This window comes from Amphiura filiformis, chromosome 1 (genome assembly GCF_039555335.1).
Source record: "Amphiura filiformis chromosome 1, Afil_fr2py, whole genome shotgun sequence".
Lineage (NCBI taxonomy): Eukaryota > Metazoa > Echinodermata > Ophiuroidea > Amphilepidida > Amphiuridae > Amphiura > Amphiura filiformis.
The window spans coordinates 55,259,728-55,283,500 of NC_092628.1; the positions used below are offsets into that span (position 1 = coordinate 55,259,728).

General features: G+C 35.6%; 1 protein-coding gene across 1 annotated transcript; it reads right to left on the reverse strand.

The window, feature by feature from the left end:
• Nucleotides 1-5,942: 5,942 nt before the first annotated feature.
• Nucleotides 5,943-19,812, reverse strand: LOC140166549 (NXPE family member 3-like). Its single transcript, XM_072190041.1, has 4 exons — nt 19,462-19,812; nt 12,592-13,355; nt 9,017-9,069; nt 5,943-6,997 (listed from the first exon to the last, which is right to left on the reverse strand). Exons 1-4 carry the CDS (start codon nt 19,576-19,578, stop codon nt 6,120-6,122), a joined length of 1,812 nt encoding a protein of 603 aa, XP_072046142.1. The 5' UTR covers nt 19,579-19,812; the 3' UTR covers nt 5,943-6,119.
• Between the last annotated feature and the right edge of the window lie 3,961 nt (nt 19,813-23,773).

The following is a 23,773-nucleotide window of genomic DNA, read 5'->3' on the forward strand; positions in this document are numbered from 1 at the left end:
ATTCATTAGTTTTAATTCATAATTAATCCGTGTCCCGTGTAGAGGTCTGTAGGACCGTTTATCGACACTGACAACGCATGAAACTATAGACGAATCCAACGAGCTAAGTCATGGTCAGGATTTGGTCGGCCATATTTGGTTCCCCGCATGCACCAAACAGGTGTTGTGAGTGCCCAATTGGGTGGATTAAACCCGCTTAAAATTCGATGTTAGATTCTTTTGTGTTGTAAACTGTCATCATTCTTTTGTCTACGTGTAACACGGGTGATAGAATGCAGTTTAAAATACCCTTCAAGGCAGCATCATTTCACATTTTAGGTGAGATAGATGGGTCCCCGTCGCGGCTATGGCTGCCATTGAGGAGTAGGAATGTGTGAAATTGGATTCGTCTATAGGGAATATAATACAAATATATACTGCCATGAGTGGTTCTGGTTAAAACTATGGGCCCGAGGTGAGATCAATAGAAAATAGTATTAATTGATCTCAACGTCAAAAGTACTATACGGCTTGGAGGTACTATTTACGGCTCATCCGGGACATTGAAAATACTATTTACGGCTTAGAGGTACTACTAGAACTATGGTAGAACTATTTTTGGTCATGTGATCCACTTTTAACCAATCAATGAACAAGAATATATTAATGAAGTATATAATTAATTTTATTTATTTATTTATTTATTTATTTATTTATTTATTTATTTATTTATTTATTTATTTATTTATTTATTTATTTTATCAGAGTGCAAAATTTTTCTTTAAAGAATTTGGCTCGGTTTTACAATCTGTATGTTATTACTGTTGTAGGTATCATCGTTCTTGACACCACGATATGTTCTATTCATGGACACATTCCCCACTACGGATACAGGAAAGGTATTGAAGTGTTCAAAAATAAGTGCACCCAGGGTCTTTTTTCCAAACCAAAATATAAAATACATTATTATAATAGTTGACAATTAAAGCAGATTTGGGTTGCCAATTGGGATCCCTTTTGAATAGAAAATAATGTTCCAAAAGTGATGCCAATTGGCATGATTGGCAACCAAAATGTGTTATGGTTAAAAAAGTAAATTTCAAAAATATGTAATAATGTGTTATAATTGGAATTCCAAGCTTACTTCCCAAACTTAGTGGTAAAATCCTTGGAAATTTAGTTAAAATCAAGCATTTGTGCAGAATCCAGATCGGTCTACACCCTTACGCGACGTCACTCATTTCATGGCTATTTCACACATACCCTCACTATTTACGAACTTTCACCTGAGCTGAGGACAGGTCATGAACTGAATATGGACTATAAGACTCATTTCACATTTAATTTGGTGTCTAATATACCACTATCAACAATAACGTCTGCAACTCCTGCTCGCACGGTTGTTTGATGATATAGATTTGGCTTCATTATTAACTAAATGTAAACTATAGATGGCGCTATTGATCCTAAATCATATTTCTTTATTTGCAAGAGGTAGGTAATTAATACTGCAATTAAAACAGCTAGAAGCAACAAGGAAATTTTATAAACATATTTTATCAAACAATAAAAGGAATTATTTGTATTAAAAGCTTGAAAGAGTAATTTCCAGTAACTAAATAGCGCCATCAATTTCGTCACATTTTATATCCGAAAAAGCTTTAAAAATGCTATATATAAAAGTGAATAATTTTGTAAAAGAGGGGGCATTAAAGTTGCGAATGACTCAAAAGCATCTTTATACATTAGCATGATATCGCTATTAGCTGTTTAAGCTTAAAATTTGGTTGTACATTATGTTTTCTTTGAAAAACTAATAAATGATCCCATCAAACAACCGTGCTCGTGAAATGAATTTTAAATTGCCTCTGACAACAAATTGGCTAAAAGGTGTAATCATTTGTACGATGTCGTGTGTATCTAGTTTTGGCACAATTTGTATGAAAAATCAAGACGTTCTCGTCTTGGCGTCTGTAGTATCTAACGACCTTAGGAAATGAGAAATAGTTAACACACATCACATAACAGTGACGATGAGAATGTTTTTAAGCAAGAGCTTCACAATAAGCGGTTTTAATTGACAACATGAATTTGTTTATTTACAATTAACAGTTTCACAGAAAGAAGATGACTGATATAGCATCGGGTATACTGAACTTGACACCATCATCATCGTCATAACGTTTCTTCGAAAGCATACTTGATTGTCAAAGAACTTCATGACCAAAGCTTCTGATTGGGTCCACAGAAATATGGCAGAATGATGCCACGGTTGTTTGGTTGTTATTTTTTCGTTTTCAAATTAATAATGTTTTTCTGCTTTTTGTGGTTTTTTTTATTCTATAAACTGGATGTATGTGTGTAGATTGCCCCTTGACTCAATGTAACACCCCATGACGCACACATTTTTCTCCATGATACCTCTTGACCCATCATTACACCCATTGAACAACCCTGACACCCATTGACCCATCATGACACCATTCATATTCATATTCATATTCAATTTATTTCCATCAAAAATCATATACATAATAACACCAACAACTTTATATAAAAACAAGATGGAGGAGGTGCAACTAAAAGCAAAAGCCTGAGAAAATGTTGCACCACCTGACAATGAAATTAAATACTCAAAAACCAAACAGACATACAAACAAGACATGACAAGAGCGTTGGCCGAGAACACACACACAAAGCAAAATGAGAAAAGAATCATTTACATTACAGACATTTGATCAATTAACTCATTCAAATCCGAACTCAATGAACGCCAGTGGAATCGGACAGGTAGGCCATGTACCTCACAAGAAGGCAAATGGTCCCAGGGCCCCCAGCGTCAAAGATCCCAAATTAGAAGAGGAAAAAAAGCCTGCAAATATTGAAGTGACAAAGTACCCACCATGACAGCCTTATCGTTGCATTAAGTTGAGAACCAAGGATCCAAGATCAAAGTTACAGACAATTCCCTTTTGAGGGAAATTTATCAATAACTGCCATCTTCAAACTGACGTATAAGCGGCGTATATTTAATTGCTTAAGCATTGGAGAAATGGGTAAACCTAAAGATATGGACCCAGAATATATAATTTTTCTTATATTAGAACTTTAACATGTTTAAAATCATGACCCCGGGTGATTTTTTTAAATTGTATTCCTTGCTTTTTTTCTCATTCATTTTACACCTACCTGGGGCCAAACTAGACACCATTAACCCACGCACCCTGACAACCCTTGAAGATAGTGAAATTTAGTGTTTTATATTACATACTATCATCGCTTGAATATTTGTTTTGATGAAAGTGTCATAAATATTTAAATTAAGGTATATAAATATCATTTCATATGGATACACATGAGCACACAATTTCGTTCAAGAGCTTCCAAGCAAGCAGCGAATTGTCTCTACACGTTCTTTGATTATACTACACAGTTAAGTGCATAGCATCATAAGAGCTATGTGAGCTTCTAGCTGGTGACTAGTGGAAAATAGGATTTGTGATTGGTTTTTACCCAAACCTCAAGTGTTCCCTTCATCCAATCAGAATTTTTTTATCGAACGAAAGCTAACACTTCCCCCTAAAAACACTTTTTTCATTACGTCAACAGATAACGCAATTCAATGTTTATAGCAAGGCGAATGTGGTAAATCTGTTGAAAACAACCTATCCAAGCACAATTTTTGACCAAAATGTAGCTTTAAAAGTCAAAACCTCAAGTGATCCTTACAATATTTTTCAGATTTTTTGTCATTAAGTCACCGTCCCGCACGTGTGCACAAGATTTGCAATTTAGAGAAAATTGGCCATTGCGCATTGAAATGAAGCTAGTATATGGACAATATAAGCGTGCTCTTTCATTTAATGATATAAAATTTGAAAAATATTGTAAGGATCACTTGAGGTTTTGACTTTTAAAGCTACATTTTGGTCAAACATTGTGCTTGGACTAGGTCGTTTTCAACAGATTTACCACATTCCCCTTGGTATAAACATTGAATTGCGTTATCTTTTGACGTAATGAAAAAATGTGTTTTTAGGGGGAAGTTTTAGCTTTCGTTCGATATAAAAAAATTCTGATTGGATGAAAGGAATACTTGAGGTTTTGACAAAAACAAATCACAGATGCCTATTTTCCAGTTAGAAGCACACAGCTCTTGTGACGCTATGCACTCAACCGTGTAGTGTAAACACATTTTAAAACTCATAGCTCGACCAATAAATATGGGCTCAACCGATCTAATTTGATATCGAACTTGGCCACAAGAAGCACTGACCCAAGCTTAATATAAGTTACACACAAATAAGGGCCAAGGGTCATGTAGGGGTTTAGTAGAGATGATTTTGTGAAAAAAATGCTACTCCTTCAAATATCGAGCTGCAATTTCGCACAGTGGCAATTTCGCACAGTTGCGCAAGAGTTTATGGCTACGCACGCACATGCACCACCCGTCCTCCGTCATTGTATAAGGGGAATGCTAATGTGCAATTTTGATGCTTTCTCATAAATTAATGTTGAAATAATGTTAAATCATATTTAATCTTAAGTAAGTCTATTATGTATTAGCACTATAGTATTCACTGTGTGGTAAATGCTACACATAGTTTCAAATGATGGTGCAATAATGGTGAATACCTCTTGGTATCAAATACATTGCAATACTCTTTTGTAACCATTTCAATCTGCCCAGCTATATCCTTTCTACACGCTTTGACGTATCGAGCTATACACGGAGACAGGGGATGTGCGCAAGGGTTGTGTGGGAGGGAAATGTGGGAGGGAAGCATAGTCAGTTCTGGGAGAGGGTTGGTGGGGGCTGGGAGTGGTCAAATTTTGAAATCAGTGTCCGTTTGGGCTTAAACTTAGTACAAATACCCCTTCATATGCAAGGATCATGAAAAAAATCAGCTTGAAGTCATCAGAGGTCAAAGGTCAAATGGAGCCAAATGTAAAACTGCCCGATTTGGTCAAAGCATGTCAATCAGAATCCACCGCCTGTAGCTGTAGTTATTTTTGTAGTTGGACTACAGATATAGATTGGCCTTGAAACTAAAGTTTATTCACCTGTACTTTAGCAGTAATTTATGTGGCATATAATTTTATTATTTAAGTTTTAATAGTCTATAGACGAATCCAACGAGCCAAGTCATGGTCAGGATTTGGTCGGCCATTACTGGGTCCCCGCAGCACCAAACTGGTGTTGTGACTGCCCAATTGGGTTGATTAAAGCCGCTTAAAATTCGATGTTAGATTATTTTGTGTTGTAAACTGTCATCAATCTTTTGTCTACGTGTAACACGGGTGATAGAATGCAGTCATTTCACATGTTAGGTGAGATGGAGCCGAGGGGGACCCAGCTATGGCTGCCATTGAGGTGTAGGAATGCGTGAAATTGGATTCGTCTATAAGGAGCAATTTTATACAACGACCTGCATGTAAAATGCCATGAATGTTGGTTAGAAAAACAATATAGCACTCAATTAACTGCAGTTCATGAAGTACAACAAATAACTTTCATTGGAAAATAAACTAAGTGGTAATCTCCATCAGTAGCGTAGCCAGGATTTTGGAACCGAGGGGGCACAACTTGTAAATGTACCGACGGAAATATTTTTTGCCGACGGAAGTTGTGAATGGTTGCCCCCAATTTTTTTTCAATGGTTTGAAAAAGTGAAGAGCAAAAAAAGAAAAAGGATATCAGGCGCTAGCAACCGAAGAACAACTAATTTTACGTATAATTCAATTTTAAAACAGTTTTATACAATTTTCCATTCTTTCTTTCATCACCGTGCATAAGCAAAGTAAAATATTAGTCCATTGATCACCCCAATTATTTTTCACCAACACCTTCCGTCTACCGACGGCCTCTCACCGGCCCCCCTGCCTGCCCCCCCCCCCACTGGCTACGCCACTGATCTCCGTACGGTATATATTAGCCACAATATTTATTATTCAAGGTTGTGTCTATTATGTTATCGTGTTTATGACAAAAAATCATTAAAAAACGATACTTTAAGGTATTATTTTGTTATAGTTTCTGTGTGGCACATGATACATACACATGTGCTGTGGTAAAAAAGGTAACAATTTGTTTTTTGACCCCTGACCCACCTGCCATTCCAGCCAACCCCTTAAGAACCTTACGAACACAAAAAAGAGAGTACCATATCTATTTCTTGCGCAATGACATCTACGTTTGGATGTATCTTATAGCGACTGTAACCACTATAATGGCCTATCGTCATATCCCAAACGTCAATAATTGTCACATTTTCTATACCAGACATGACTTCTCGCATTACTTGATCCAAATTCCAAATATACCATTGTGCCGCATTTCGACTTGCACTTCCGTGCGTGTTCGCAGACTTGATGAGAACACGCGCGCTAGGAATTCTTGATTTTAACCGTTGAATTGAATCTCTTATTTTATGCAAACGATTTCTGTAGTAAGTGAGGTTGGTTAATTCAAAATGAGCCCAGATAGTAATCAAAACTACCACCCTATTTTCATGCACAATTTCGTCAATTGTATTTGGAATGTATTTAATGTCTTTCACGAAAACTTTATTTTGTATAATTGGATATCCATTAAATAGATATTTAAGATGAATGTCATGCACTTCATCTCTAGCAACATTCGGTCCAAAACCACTCCTTGCGGCCCGTTTTTCAACTATCGTGTCTTTTAAAATAAATCGAGCAAAATGTTCATACCATTGACGAATAGTTGAATCACCTAGAAAATAAAGGGTATGATTTTGTAAACATTTGGTTATTTCAGGTAGGCGTACATTGTCACTTTGGCAAGATACATATTTCCCTCGATAATATGGATATGCTTTATTTTTTAAACATTTCCTTATTTCTGGTGGTGTGAACTCTCTATTATGGCAAACTAGGGAATGCCACACGTCTTTGAAATAAAATCCTGCAGCACTTTCGTTGGGTTTTGTTTCAGTAGCTCTCGAAACACATGCCTCAAGATCCTTTGCCACGCATTTTGAAACTACACTGTCTGAAATGTCAATAATTTTAATTATTATTATTGTTGTTAAAACAATCGAAACAATCAATAGTAATATAATAAATTAATAATATTCCCAGCAAACACAAAACGTTTTCGACATCATTCGCAAAAGGTTATAAAAAGTTGTCAGAAAACGTTTAAATATCGGGTTATATAAAGGGTATCATACGTTTTCATAACATTAAAAAACATTTATTGATAACCTACTGCAAATATTTTAACATAATGTTATTTAAGTGTTGCCGACAAAATATTTGGCAAGAAATGTTTGCAAAAAATAGTTTACAATAACATTTTGAAAACATTTTAAAAATATTATTGCAGTGTGTTTTCATACAAAACGTTTTAAAACGTTTTCATGACCTTTAGGGCCTATATAACCCGACATTTTAATGTTATTAAAACGTTTTTATTTAAACTAAAACCCAAAATAAAAACTGTTTTAAAAGTTTTTAAAACGGTTTTGTATTTGCTGGGTTGATTATGACTGGAATTATGGTAACTATACACTATGAAATTATCACACTGAAAATCACTTGTTTTCACACTGAAAAAACACGGAAATCACATTGAAAATATTTACAAATGAATCCACATTGATTATCACACTGAAATATTTTCCTATTTTTGTTCAAGGACACTGAAATCACAGAGTAATCAGAGCAGTTATTTTGTAATTTCCAATATAAATGTGTTTCACAAACTTGATTAAATCAAATTAATATTACAATAACTGACGGTAACATTGGCTGTTCACAATAAGCTGAGGTTTGCTAAATTTAAAAACAGTTTATGGGAGACAATTGTTTCACAACTACGCCAGGACAACTACGATACAAAATAATGCTTTCCTCCAAACACCGCTCCTTGAAACACAATTACGAATATGACCGATTCTAATTAGACGTAAGTTGGAACAAGTACAGAGTGTCCCAGAAAAAAATACCGGGTGAATGAATTTGGACGTAAGTCGAGAAATAGACATCAAAATCCAAAAATCTAAACATCAGCGTGTAGCCCATCTTATTCTGCATTTTATACGTCAATTTTACTGGAATCGGTTTACTTATTGTGAAGAAATGAGCGATTACAAAACACATGCATCAATTCACTTCATTCCAAGTTTGAAAGAAAGATCATTCAACACAATTGCGCACTATAGTGGTTACCTGTTCTTTTTAAACAATCTGTGTTTCTTGCGAAACATTTAATTAGGTTTTGTTCAAATTTGAAAACCTGCACGATATTGAAAATGAAAGGTGATGCTCGGTACTTGGAAATATATTTTTTCGTTGATATAAATGTTGCATAAAGAATTATTGGATAAAAGAATTCCAGCTGGCTTAAACAATTTATCACAATGTAGGCTATTAAAGTTTTTGGAATATTTCGTAGAAATTTAAATCTTTTAAAACTTTTAAACATTAATGTTGCATGGTATCAATAATCACATGTAAACTGTAAACACTTGATCATTGGCAATCATGGTTCAAATGTTCTTTGAAAAGTTAAAATAACACATTTGCACAACCTAAAGAATTACAGTTGGAAAGCTTCCAATTACAGAATCAAAGTCTTCTCGGACAAACTGTTATTTATCTTCAGTGAAGCATGGATAACATAACACCGTCGGTTTATAAAATAGATAATGTGGTCTAAATTTAATGAGATACACAAACTTAAGGAAGCGGTGAGCGAGTATGAAAAAAGCGCCTGTGATCAAACTTGGAATGAACTGCATTGATGCGCGCATTATGTAATCGTTAATTTATTCGCAACCAGTCAAACGAATCAAACAAAATTTTCGTACGTGTTGCACATTAAAACAGGCTATGTGCTACATTTTAAATTTTTTGATTCTGATGCCTACTTTTCGACTTACATTCAATTGTATTCACTCGGTAATTTTTTTCTGGGACACCCTGTATACAAAAAAAAATAATTGGGTTTGAAAACAAATCAACGAGATGTTCAGTTAGATGAATTGAAGTATTAAAATTTGCTTACTATTGGATGGCACCACATCTATGGGCGAGGCAAATGAGGTTACTACTTCCGGGCTGTGTGGATAAATAATAATGAGATACAAAACTGTATAAATGTTGATTAAAGAGTTTAACTTCAACACTATGCTATTTGTCGCTCACCTGAATAAATGTTATTCGGAGTTCAAGTCAATAATAATACCAAAACATTTGTACCTCAACACGAAATTACCACCTACCTCAAAATATTAAGTCATGTCAAGGTATGTTTACCTTCATCATCACTGATGATGAGACTATTGGCAACCTTTATTATAAAGAAGAATTTGGCTTTCAATGATTTTGCAGCTTGCAACACACTGAACACAGGCCGTTCCGGTTGTCTCTAATTATTGATACAGGTAAATCAGAACACCTTTATTTGAAATTTGACTTCTTTTTTAAAATTTTGACCAAAATTATGGATATTTAAAGGTATAATTTTAAACAACCTATTAGAGTTCAGCACAGAGTTCAGCATATCCAATTAAACAAACATGTACGCAAACCATACGGGTTATATTGAGATGATTTCTAATCTGTAGTTCGTCCCTTTGGAAAATATCAAAGCATTATATGCATATGAAGAGCCGTAGCCAGGGTAGTGAGAGGTTGCGACGCACCCTCAAAGGCCAGATCCGTAAAAAAGACCCATATTTTCTTCTTTTAGAAGGAAAAAATCACAAAAGGTGCACATTTTCGGAAATAAAAACAACGTTGAAATCAGCCCTTTCTTGAAGGACAAAACCACAAAAGGTCCACTTTTAGCCCCCCTAAAACCTGGCTACGGGCCTGTGCACATGTTTGCTTGTGATTCTCAGATTCAGATTCAGATTCAACTTTATTTAACCACGGAGGGCCCAAATCAACCCAAAGGTTGTTCTTCCTTGGGGCCGTGGACATAAATACAATACATGCATAGAATATACACATTTTTACAAAAACTTACTTAAATACAGATACACATATGTGAGGACCTAATTATTTACATTATTTTCAGAGAAAACTAAATTTATATAATATATAAATTTAAACTAAAATAATAAATTAGAACAAAACCTCCTTCAGCTTATTTTTGAAAATATTTAAATTTGGAGAATTCCTGACATTGTTATCAAGGTTATTCCAAATGATTGCACCTCTGTAGGATAAGCTTCGTTTCTTAAAGTCAGTACGAGGTTGTGGAATAAAGATGTTGTGAGCACTTTGCCGAAAATTGTATTTTTTATTTGAAAAAGCTGACACAGTAAGAAGGTAAGGAGGTACAAGGTTGTTTAAAATTTTGAAAATCCAAATTGAGATGTTATATTGATGCCTATACGAAAGTGGCTTCCAATTAAGCTGATCAAGAACAATTGCACTGGAGGTATCCCAGGGGGCTCCACAGATAATGCGAGCAGCTCTGTTTTGGATTATTTGCAATCTATTTACAACAGTCATACCACAATTTCCCCAAACTGCATTACAATATTCTAGGTGAGGAAATATGATTGTATTATATACCATATTCAAAATATCTTTAGAAATAAAGTTAGATTTACATTTCTTTAACATAAACATACCTTTAAGAGATTTTTTCCTAACTAAATTAGTTCAATTTGCTGGGTCCAAGACAATGTATCATCAATGAGGACCCCTAAATGTTTACATTCATAAACTTTCTTAATGTTAATACCATTTATATTTACAGAAGCATTTTCGATAGCATCTTTAACAGAATACAAGCGTTGCCTGGAACCTATGATCATGAATTCTGTTTTCTTTATGTTAAGGCTAAGTTTGTTGCTTTGAAGCCAATTATTGATTATTTCAAGATCCTTATTTATACAATTAATTATATCAGTAGTTGAGTTGGATGCAAAATAAATTATAGTATCATCAGCATATATTAACTTTACAGTGTGTGACATAATTGGGTAAGTCATTAATATAAATAAGGAAGGCAAGAGGGCCATCGATTGACCCTTGTGGCATTCCACATGTTATGTTACAAGTTTCAGAGAGTGTACCATCCACAAAAGTGCATTGGGTTCGTCCTGTGAGATAACTTTTAAACCATTTAATGCAGTACTCACTGATGCCATACAATTTAAGCTTATTTAAGAAAATGTCATGGTCTACAGTGCCAAATGCCTTTTTTTAAGTCTAACATACAAAGTCCAATTAAATTACCTTTATCAATTTCATTGTACCAGTCTTCAGTAATATTAATTAGAGCAGAACATGTAGAGTGAGATGGTCTGAAACCTGATTGATTAATATTAATTAGTCCATTATCATTTAAATAATTGTACAATTGATCAAAAACTGCCCTTTCAGCGATCTTAGATAATTATAACAACAAGAATTGAAATTGGCCTATAATATTACTGGGGTCACTTGGATCCCCTGTCTTATACACAGGAATAACTTAAGCTCTTTTCCAGCAAGTGGGAAACTTACAGATTGTGAAAGAATGACTATTTACTTGGACAAAGTCAAATGAAGGACCATCAGTATTGTCTAGATTCTTGTACATGTTGTCACAAAAATTATTTTCTTCTATTTCACTGGCCAGTTTTGGAACTATCTCTGAAAAGAATTGATTTAATTCATCTGCTTTATCTCTTGGAATCAGTCACAGGACCATTTTTTGAGTTAATGATGGGTATTTTAGTATCCTTATTTTTACTAGATGGAACAACATGTTTAAGATGTTGCCATGTCTTTTTAATGTCATTTTTATGTTTATTGAAACCCTGTTTTAAAAACTCTTTCTTCCTATCCTTTATGGCTTTATTAGTATTATTTCTAGCTTTCCTATAGTTTTCCCAACAAGAGTGATCATTGCTTGAATTAATTGCGATAAGTTTTAGTCTATCACGCTCCCGCATCATACTTAGAACATCATTAGTAATCCATGGCGAAGTTTTCTTCCCAGTTCTTCTCTTTTTAAATGGAGCATGTTTATCAACAATATCGGAAAATATGTTCTCAAATAGTTCTGCAGATATATCAACATCACCAGATTTAAGAATTGGGTCCCAATCAGTTTGAGCTAAATCTTGTAAGAATTCTTGCTCATTGAAATTTTTATATGAACGAGAAATTTTATAATTATGACTGTGTTTATGTTTAGTACTGTTTAAGGTATCATTATTCCTATTACTATTTCTATTATTCCTATCATTAATAACATTTTTCTTATTTTTACCAAGAATTGCATATGTGACTGAATGATCACTAATTCCAGCATGAATGACACCTGATTTACAAATTTTGGATTCATCAGAACAATAAATGTGATCAATAAGTGTCTTGCTGGTCTCTGTTATCCTAGTAGGTTCAGTAATAATTTGCTTTAGATTAAAACTTTCACCAATGAATTTCAGTCTTTTTGTATAACAGTGGGGGTAGGTGTCAAGAGGTCACAATTAACATCACCCATAAGAATATAATCCTTTCCTTCAGATTCAATAGCTTGAAGGAGTTGTTGAAGATGATCAAACAAATCTATTGATGAACCAGGTACTCTATACCACAATACAATAAAGTGGGAAGGAATAAAAACACACTAACCTCGTGATAAGCCGTACTTCCTTTTCCGATATCAAATCGCCTAAAGATTCCTTATCCCCAATGCTGGTATGTATGAAATATGTGTCACATGACAACAATTTTGGTTTGACACAAAACCACGGGAAACCAGTCTTTTCATCGGTAAAATTACAAAAAGTCATGTTCGCAAATTTATCTTTGGGGTTAATATACATGTCAGTAGTTATGTGGCAAGGTGTACTGATCGATGGCGTGTGTCCTTCAGGTTGAAATATCCCTCGGTAAATACCTCTGGGTGGTAATGTGTCCCTTATACGTTTCAGGACATCAATAGCTTCTGCAGAATGGGTAAGTACGATTGTGATCTTCACTTGTCCAGTCCAGTGAAGGCGGAACTTTGCGGTGTAAGTGCCATTGAAATGATCAATTATTTCATCAGCTGCAGCACTCGCGTGTAATACATCATTATGAATCCAAGCGAAGAAGAAATCACCACCATACAATTTGCTTTCGTTTTTGGTGTTTCTAGCTTCAATGGACACTTCAAGAGTATCGCATAAATTGTATGGCTTGTTAGATTTGACAAAGTAATATGAAAATTTAGGACTGGTAGGAAAATCAAGTGAAATATTCACTTTTCTGATGTCGGGTGATTTTGTTGCAATCTGTGGTGCCGTGGTTTTATATTTGCCACCATGATGTCTATATGCAATTGCTGGAGGTGCAAATCCTCGGAGAGATTGATTAGCAAAGCGTGTATCTATTGCTAAATTGCTATTAAACACCTGCAAAAAAACAAAGAAAATATAAAAACACCGCTTTGAGCAGTAGTTTAGCTAAGGAGATATGGAAGGGAAGAGGTGTAACAGCCCATTGAATATCTTTATACCTTCTTGCCCCTTGTGGAATGCTATATTATACGATATTATAGATTATTAGGTCTTTTGCACATCTTTGACCATTTTTGTCAAATATTCCATTCTTGAAAGTCGCATTGACGTCCAAATGTAGCGACAGCGTTTTATTGTTTCATTCAAAAATAGAAAAAGAAACTATATTAGGACTTTATACTGGAATTGGAGGTCTGATAGTAGTATAATTAAGGTTTTATGTGCCTAACTCAAAGTGAACGTACTTCAAACATTGTCTATAGGTTATTCCTATAATTGGCACTTCCCTGCCGTTGACGGGGTTATCATCGATATAACGTATTATATAATAACGAAAGCGAGGACAAGGGTGTGATATCGAAGTTCCAATTATAGGAATGGTTTATATACCATAATGAACGGATGATATACATGTGCTCATGTAGTTTTTTTTTGTTTTTTTGTTTTTCCATTTTTATTCACCTGTACTTGGGCCTGGTGGAAAGGAAAAAAACAAACATACAGGCATGGTCCACCAGACCCCATCTTAATTACTGTAACCAATATAGATACAAAGTTCAGAGTATGCATGAGATTTAAATAATACCGCCCCACCACGACAACAGGACCCAACCAATACCTCTGTTAAAAAGAAAGAGCAAATGCTGCGCTGTCGCACTACCAATCCAAGAGTGATGAAAAAGGCAAGCAAAATAAGAAGTGGTAGCCCAGCAAAAGCATGAAAACACAAAGGCAACTGTTGGGTCCCCCTGCCATGGGTGGGCAGAATCAGCACTATACAACATGTACTTGTATAATATGGACAAACAAATTATGTTGGTGACATGTACATCAATAAACTAGACCAGGGATTTTATACACAAAACAAAAATCCCACCCAAACACCCCCTCAACAGTCAACACACCCACCCACCCATCCCCCAAACACACATACATGCAAGTGACAAAACAAAACACAGATAACTTTCCCATATCACAGTGCAAATAAAAATAACACACAATGATCTTTGAAAATTACATCCCATTAAAACCAAGATCAAAGGAAAATTTCTTAAAATGATTACCCAGTTTTCCTTTGCTTTCTGCAATTTTATATTCTGTGCCAAATTTAACTTTCACCATGTTCTTGTAAGCTTGAAAACTAGGGTTGACATCCTGAAATTTGCATCTATGAATATAATATTTCAAATATAAAACAAGAAAGTTGATGGCATTTTTTGTGTGCAGAATCTTCAACATCCAAACCAAACATTTTCTGACAATTTGAGAATCCAAAACACTCACCGGTTTTACTTTCGATCCAGGCACTCAAGCTATCCCACAAACAAGTAATTTTTTCACATTCACAAAACAAATGCACCAGGGTCTCATCATTTTTTTTACAAAAACAACAAAATGGAGAATCGGTTCTACCAATCTTATGAAGAAATTTATTAGTACAAACAGCTCTATGAAAAACCTTAAAGTAAAATGCTCTCATCTGAGTTTCAATACTGCAAGTAAAGTTGTTATCATGAATTTTACTCCACTCAATATTATCATCAAGATTCAGGGCATCAATCCAAAATAGTTCAGTGTTTACAGGGCTGTACTTTGCTTTCAAAATATTGTAAGAATACTTGGTAATTTTGCCATTTTCAAACAAAGTAGCAACTATGTTATCAAAAATATTCACCTGAACTGTTTTGGGACTGTAGAACCAATCAATTAAAATACCGTTCATAAGTGAGTTGTATTTTCTTCTGTCCAGTTAGCAGCCTGGACAACTGATTCTTTAGAAATGCTTAGTCGCGCTAAAAGTCGATCGATACATGTTAAAATCAGCACAATTCAGAGATACACCTTTTTGCTATGAAATTAATTTTCTCGGTCTAATATAAAGCAATATTTTTTTTTTTTTTAGTAATGTCAGTTAAAAACTTGGTGCTTGGATATATATATTTTTTTTAAATCCTGGTGTTAAAATTAAGCATCAAATTGTGTCTTTTAGTGTGATATTTTTGATTTTTATAGGCCTTGAGTTCGCCTGCGAGCTTTTAGCGTCTCAAACTAATATAGTTTGCTAAAGAAAGATATTTCCCACCTCTGTAACGCACATCGTGTGGGTCTATATATTATAGTTTTGTCAGAATTTGCGTTTTTATTTAACGCTTTTTCCCTTCATGCTCCGAAAATGTCAAACTTAGTACTTTTATCTTGTGAGCAACCAGCAGAAATAGTCGATATTTTCATTGTTGTCATCCAGGGCAATTTTCCATTGAAAAGCATATTGCCCGACCAGCGATTTAGTAGCCCAAATCCCCAATTGGCTTTTCTGGTAAATGAGGTGAATTTTAAAAATTTGCTCCCGTGATAGCCTGCAATTTCAATTTATGGATTCCATGATTATGAAGACCATTTTGTCTGTCTGTTTGTTTGTTTACCTAGGTTAGTCCGTATTTTCTCTTAAAAGAGACGCACGCTTGAGGTCCACGGGAAAATCCACGGTCCAAACCTAGAAAAATTAGCGTGTTATTATACGGAATTGGTTTATTAGCGTCTCAAACTAATATAGTTTGCTAAAGAAAGATATTTCCCACCTCTGTAACGCACATCGTGTGGGTCTATATATTATAATCTTCTGTCCCTCCTATCTCCAGGTGAATTTTGTATGACCTACCCCCCCCCCCATCGCGGGTTGCCATTTTCATGACACCCTTCAGACTTGTGTTCGGGTTTGTTTTTAATTTGACATGTATAGGCGTATACCTAAATGTATAGCTATGCTATATATTATTATGTAATATCATGTGCATGCAGGCCTATGGGGTGGGGTGGGTGCAGAGGTGTGTGAGGTGGGTAGTGGGGGTGTATGTAGGGAAACTTTGGGGTGGTACTCAACACACTTTAACCATGACTTCCAATGCAAGGCTTATTGTTGCCACAAATTTTTTATTTTCCTTATGGTTATTTATTGGTTTTTATAAACTTCCATGTTTAACCTGGTATTGTTTTGGCTGCTTCGTTAGGGCCTATGACAAACAAAAGGCACCATACCCAGTCACACAATTGAAACACTACGTCAAGTATTAACATCCAAGTTATTCTGTTTTTAGGTAAGCAATTTTAAATAATTGCTTGAACAGGTTTTTGAAAAAAAAAAAAAACCTGACAGAGGGAGAAGAGAGGAAGAGAGATGGAGAATCCATACGATATGCAATACCATACGATTATATTCAATAAGCCTGGCAAAAATTGACTATTTGGGCCCCCGCCCCCTCTCCCCCTCCCCCCAAGTGCAGGGAAATTTGGTGGATTTGGCCCACCGCCCCATACGGGCGTCCCCCCCCCCCCCTTGGAAAAAATCCCAGCTACGCGGCTGTGATCAGTAGGATCGCTATTAGGTCTGGGAATTTCGTTGCTATATTGAAGTTCTGGCAACACTGTACCCATGCCGGTATTCCTATTAAACCCAGGGATATCGATCCACAATGCTAGTATTAGCTTTTGATTTCACGCGTTGATTTTGAAATTTTTCAGGCGGGAATAAAAAATGATGAAATCAAAACGGAAATTCTGACAAAACTATGATATATCACTCACGGTGATGTGCGTTAGAAAGTTGGGAAAAATCCTTCATTAGCGAACTATATTACTTTGAAAAGCTAAAAGGTTGATCCAAAAAAGGCTCGCGGGCAGAGTTTAAGCCTATCAAAATCGAAAATCTTACACGAAATGACTGAATTTCACGCCTAAGTTTAACACTAGGATTTGAAAAAAAAATACAGTATCAAGCACTACAATTTGACCTGACATTTACTGAAAAAATGAAAATGATTGCTTTTTATTTGGCCGAGAAAATAAATTTTACATTGAAAAGTTGCAACTCAAAATTTAGCTCATTTCAACACCAAATTCGATCGTTTGTATTGCCTCATTAAATGACTGAGTGAGTCTTGCAGAACAAAAGAATCGGTTGTCCAGGCTGCTAACTGTGTCCCTAATAGAGATATCAAATTCCATAACAAGATCTTCAAATGTTTTCACAAAGTTATGTCCTCTATTAAGGTCATTCAGAGTGCAAATACCATGTTCAAACCAATCCTGATAAAAAAGAACTTCCTAGTTTTAAGACGCACCTTCCGGTTCCACCAAATGGAGTTCTGAAGATGATAATCATTGTACCCAAGGTTCTCTTTCACCTTATCTCTGAACAAATACCAAACCCTGAGGGATTCAGCTAACTGTGAATTTTTTAGCAAAGCAAGAACACAATTTGGCGCATCAGCTTTCCATAAAACTGTAGTATCGTTATGAAATACCTGAAGAACCTGTGTCTCTAAAAGTTTCCAAAAGCTATCATAATTGGGGTCTAGTAAATGTCTTGACCAGACTAATTTTTGAGCTTGTGAAAAAGCTTCAATGTCAATCATACGCAACCCTGCATCACTGTAGTCATTGAATAAATAATTTCTTTTAACCCTGTCATTCCCACCATTCCAAATAAATTTAAAAAACAAAGTGTTCAATCTCTTAAAAAATGTCTTAGGAATTGTAATACACAAAACCGAAAATAAATATAAAAGCTGTGGCAGCAAAATGCTCTTAATAACAGTAATTTTACCAATTAAAGACAAACTTCTTGAACGCCAACAACTCAAAATTTGCTGAATTTGATTCAATTTAGGAATGAAATTCAACTCGTACAAAGAATTCACATTTAATGAAAAATTAACACCAAGTGTTTTAAAAGTATTCTCTTTCCAAACAATGTGCTCATGTAGTTGGGTTGCGACATAATCACCGTGTTACAAGTTGCTTTGTTTGCAGGGGTGGAGGAACAGACTGATGCCTATGAGCTAATTTGCACAAATGCCAATTAATCATGCAAATATGCAAATATGTAGGCGAACAGACTATATAATACAATAGAACATATCAGAAACACCTTGACCAAGTTTCAAGGCAAAAGTATGCTAAAAAGTACCATGAACATGCATGTATTCCAGTCATTTTAGCCCATTCACTTTATTGATTATTGATCAAAAAACCCCAATAAGATTGCTCTTTTAAATTAACATAAATACATACAATCATTTAAAATCAATAAAATGTTTTAGGCTCTTACTTAACCAGCAGCCTTCTTCTTGTTGATTACAAGGTTTTGTTATCCTCAATGTTCTTGATGCATCTCCTGATTCACTTGTCCTGCGAAGATCGCTGTTCAGCGAAGTTGTCTTGAACATATCCTTTGCGTATAAAATCCTCGCACAAGTGATAATTTCCAAAATGGTGCTCTTTTCACCTTTCATAAAATTCCCAATGCAAAACATGTCTGCCTTCATGCAGTCACCCTGTTTCCACTTAAAGGAGGATTAATTCGTGATCCTAGCATCTTTTTTTATGACATTTATCAGTAGATATCCACGAAAAAAGCTTATTCCCAAAATTTCAGTTAATTCCAATTTTGCGTTTGCGAGTTATGTATGATTATGTGTATTACACTGCTCCATAGGCCACTGTTGTAATTTCGTTCTGGTATACCAGAACGAAATTCAAATTTGACGATATTTTTGCTAAACGAATTAATCTGCAAGAAATTTTTGGTACATAAACATTATGTAGCCAGAAGTTTCCAGTGGTATAAAACCTCATTTTTTTATAGAAAAGTGAGGGGGGGGGGATGAGGCTGTGGATCACGAAATTCCCTTTTAAATGATTTTAGCAAAATCAAAAAAATAATTCTCAAACAATTCTGGGTCAGTCGGGCCTGTTGAATAGGGTTTGTTTAGTCGCCACGAAAAAGTAAAGATGGTTTCAAATTGAAAGTGTTGTTCATTTATTAGAGGGAGTATAAACCTAAACATATCAAAAATAATTTTGTTGTTAATTTTGAATATGAAATGGACAGTGTGTCCCGGGAGTGTGTCCACCTTATGACCCGCCATAAATAGCTAGTATGTCCGGAGTTCAAAATTACATTAATATCGTCATGTGATTATTTGTCACTTTATCAACTTACCTTATAACTTAAGTGAATTAGCAATGAATAACTGAGTAAAGCGAATATCATAAGTCCAATCAGCTTCACAAGGTGACGATCACCGATTTGGTCATGACCCCTTTGAAATGTTTTCATGTTGATTTAAAGATTGCCCTTAGATCCGAAAGAGAAGGAACTTCAGTATTTATGATAAATAAAAGTGTATGATACCGAATTGATGGTCCAGTCTCCCGATTTCGTATTTTATACACCCAAGTATACCGCAGTTAAAATGAGAGTGAAGCTCAAACCAGTAGCGTGATACATGGAGAATGGAGGGAGACCTGTATATTGCAATCTCATGGACCACGTGACCTGAGGACGCGACGATCAGCGAGGTGACACATGGAGAATTATATTCGATATTGATTTATATTTTGTCACCTCTCTATACATAAAATTATGATTCATAAACCATAAAATTAGGTGTCGGATTCGGAAACGGTGAAATATTTGATATTGATTTCGTTTACGTATACAATATTTCTGTTAATTTAAATCAATATCTTTGGTCAGTCGCTCTCAAACATTTGGTGTCGGTCCCATGTAACGCAATCGAAATATAATTAATAAAAAATCATCCTATGAAATTTTCCATCCCACCATGTTAAGATCTCTGGTATGGTATGAACGTTTCGACAGTATTTTTGTGGGACCTGAGAGCACATCAGACATATCAAATTGAACTCTGAATACGAGGAATGTCCTTCTGATATCAAATAATTTTGATTTTTTTTTTTCAAGTTGAAATTCTCTATACAGGGTGTCCCTGAAAGAACGGTATCGTCGGGAACTGATTTTTTTTGTACTTTAACGCATAAACCAAACGTAACTAAATAGCTGGTGATGTTGGGGAACATATCAGCTATCACATACTTTTTAAATTTTGACAATTGACCGCTCTGTTTTTGAAATAAAAGAATTTTACGAAGCTCCCTCATTTTCAAGCCTTTCCACGGAGTCAATATCTATCAATGACAACAGACACATCATGCGCGGATGATCACAGTGTCATTAGGCCATCTTTTTTAATTTTTAATTTTAATAAGCCCTTCCCAAGTTAAAAACCTAATACCGAATGTGGATTTGATTTTTTTAAACTTTAATTTTGTGTATCTGTGGCAAGAATAAACCACTTTTTCATCTCTCAGGGAGGTTGCACTGTGGTCATAGACCTAGAAATTAGGGTCTATGCTGTGGTCAAGATATAAAGAATTTTTTATTAAGATTTACGCTTTGGGCTATGTTGACGTCTGACGATGTCAGACATGAGATTTTATGTGGTGGATCTGGAAAAAATAAAACAGCGGAAAAAAGTGACATTTACTCAATCCAGCGTGGAAAATATTAAGGTCTTTTGGGCGAATCAATCCATATCTTCAATACGAAAGGTCAAAGATTAAAAACGAAAGGCAATATTACGATATAAAGATTCGTTTGTTTCGCTTTCACTTGTTTCCCGGACCTGATTCCTTGCCTTCTTTTTAAATCTTTATAAAAAGACGAGGCGATTGCATCTCTTGGTCCATGTATATGACCGGCCAATCGTTTTTCGTTTTCAACATTAAAGTAAAAAAAGAGCCCTATGATCGGTTCTTTAAACTTAAAGCCATAATGTGTGATTTGCTTCACAGCGACGCCCTCAATTTTACTCGGATTTTTACTTTTTGCATAATTATAATGCCCAGTGGTATACTAAAATACCACGTAAAAGACTAAGCCTTAAGTGCTTTAATAACAGTAAAATTTAACTTTTTGTATTAAAACCGGGTCGACCCGGTTTTATTCAGAGTTCAACGATCAAGTACTTGCTAACATGCACCGTGGAAGTCAGCTTGTATGTACACACGTCGAGCGCGATGCTCCGTGCAGTTACATGTAATACGATCGGCGAGAGTAGTACACGCATTGTAGGCGTTGGAATGAATCGCAATTTTCTTCGTTATACCTCATTTCTTTGGCTCGAAATTAAAAGGGATAATGTGATCAGTGAAAACAAACATTTAAATAAGAATCTATTCTTAATGCAAATCACACATTATAACACGGCATACAAAACAAACACAGAGATAAACGGAAAAGGCAATGATTTAAACATTTGTCTTTCTTGTTCCATTTTGCCAAGAAAAAAGAAAAGACCAACAATGTTAGTGTTAGTGTTTTTCTTTTTCTAAGTATGAAAAACGAATAGAGAAATATGGACAAGCAAGGTCCGTGACGGACCATACCAATTTTGAACTTGAGACCTGGTTAGTTTTCAAAGGTAATGGCAGATCGATTGCAAGCAACTGAAATATGGTTCCTTAGACGAATGTTGAGGATCCCTTGGACAAGTCACACCACAATTGAGACAGTATTACATAGAGGTGGCAGTCAACGGATGCTCTTGAAGATCAGGACACCGCAACTTGATTTTCTAGGCCACTGTATGAGGAAAGAAGATCTAAATGTTTATTTCTTACGAGGAAGATTAATAGAAAGAGAGACAGAGGGCACCAGAGAACAACATATCTTCAAAGTATCGCATCCTGGACGGGTGTGGATAACATCAAGTTGTTGAGTTGCCAAAGAACAGGATGGATTGGCATTCCATGGTCGCCAACGTCCACATGGATATGGCACACACCGTCATCGTCCCTATATCTTCGTGTCAAAAATTGCCGTGATATTACGATGAATCCTCACGTTTTTCAACAGCTACGCATGGTGATTTTGTTCGAGAGCTTTCGAGATAGGCCGAGCGACTCAGGCTAAGCATACAATGTGAGATTTTGAGAGTCTGCCATACTATTTGTAGAGGCCACGCATCAATGGTGAGCGCACTGAGTAGTGTGTATAGGAAAACGGACAGTAACTACAGTATGTATGGCCTAATAGTATATAAAGTAAATCCGAACTGGTTTGCTGAAGGTCGAATTCCGCAGGCCACGCCGCGCAAGTTGTACAAATTAGCTCCCGGCGATACACTGCAGATCGCAGAATTGTGTGCATGGTTTACCACCACTCTGACTAGCTATATAGTTAAAAATGCATGTCCATCTTAATAATAAGTCGGTTCGTACTTTTCATAAACTACTTTTTGAATCATAACTTTCGTGACCGAGGATATCTTGCAACTACGTGAAGCTCGTCTGGCAAATTCTTAATGAATAAATTCGCTTCACGTAATGAGTAAGTAGTACTTGATTGGTCAGTTTTACCTCCGAGTAATGAAAAACTCACGATCATGATTGGTCAATTTGGCTCCACGGAGCAAAAAGTCAGCTACGCGTAGCAGCTCCACGTTGTGGCTGTTGCGGCCTACCATATCAGTATCCCATATGATATTTCTATTGCAAGAAAATTTTATTTGTTGTCAGGTAAATCACAGGTTTTATTTTAAATACACTAACTGGAAATTAAATTCACTAATATAGTGAGGACCGGTATTTTGCTGTGGATATGTTTAACTGCAATTTTGATGTAAAACATTTGAAATCCACTGTAAAAATTGTGATAATATTCAACTCTTTGAGAAAATAATTATATAAAGGAATGCATGTAAAATCCAGGTGCAATACAATGTACATTATTGACACTCTCTTTATCTACGTCAATAATAAAATAATCGATTTCAATCGAATTGAATACATTGCTCCATTTTGAGTTTGTAGTTGACTACTGAGCGACCTAAGCGATCGATTGCTAGCCAATCAAATAGAACTCCTTTTCTTGCGTTCGGTGAAATACCACTCGCCCGTCGCTCACCAACGGTTTTATCGTATAGGACGTCGACACTGTGTGGCACTAAGGTAGAGACAGAGCTGGTAATATTTACACCGAGGTATTTGGCATGGTTTATTTTCTTGAGAGATATATACATTGTGAATGGTGTAGAAAGGTAGAAATGAGATGCAGTTTCTTGGAGATGGTGATGAATTCACATTTACTTGGGTTGAAAGCCATCAGCCAGTCCTGTTCAAACTTATGTAGGTTGTCCAAGACCGCTTGCAAGACTGCAGCATCATAAGTATCATGAATGGTGCGATACATAAGGCAATCATCTGCAAATATTCTGGTAGTAGATTCCAACACCTCAATGGCAACCTTATATTAAACTTAGCTGGGTCCTCCACCTAAAATGTGAAGTGATGTGGCCTTGGCGGGGATATTAAACTGCATTTCATCACCCGTGTTACACGTAGACAAAAGAATGAAGAAAGTTTACAACACAATACAATTCAACATCGATTCTTAAGCGGATTTAATCCACCCAATTGGGCAGTAACAACACCAGTTTGGTGCAGACGGG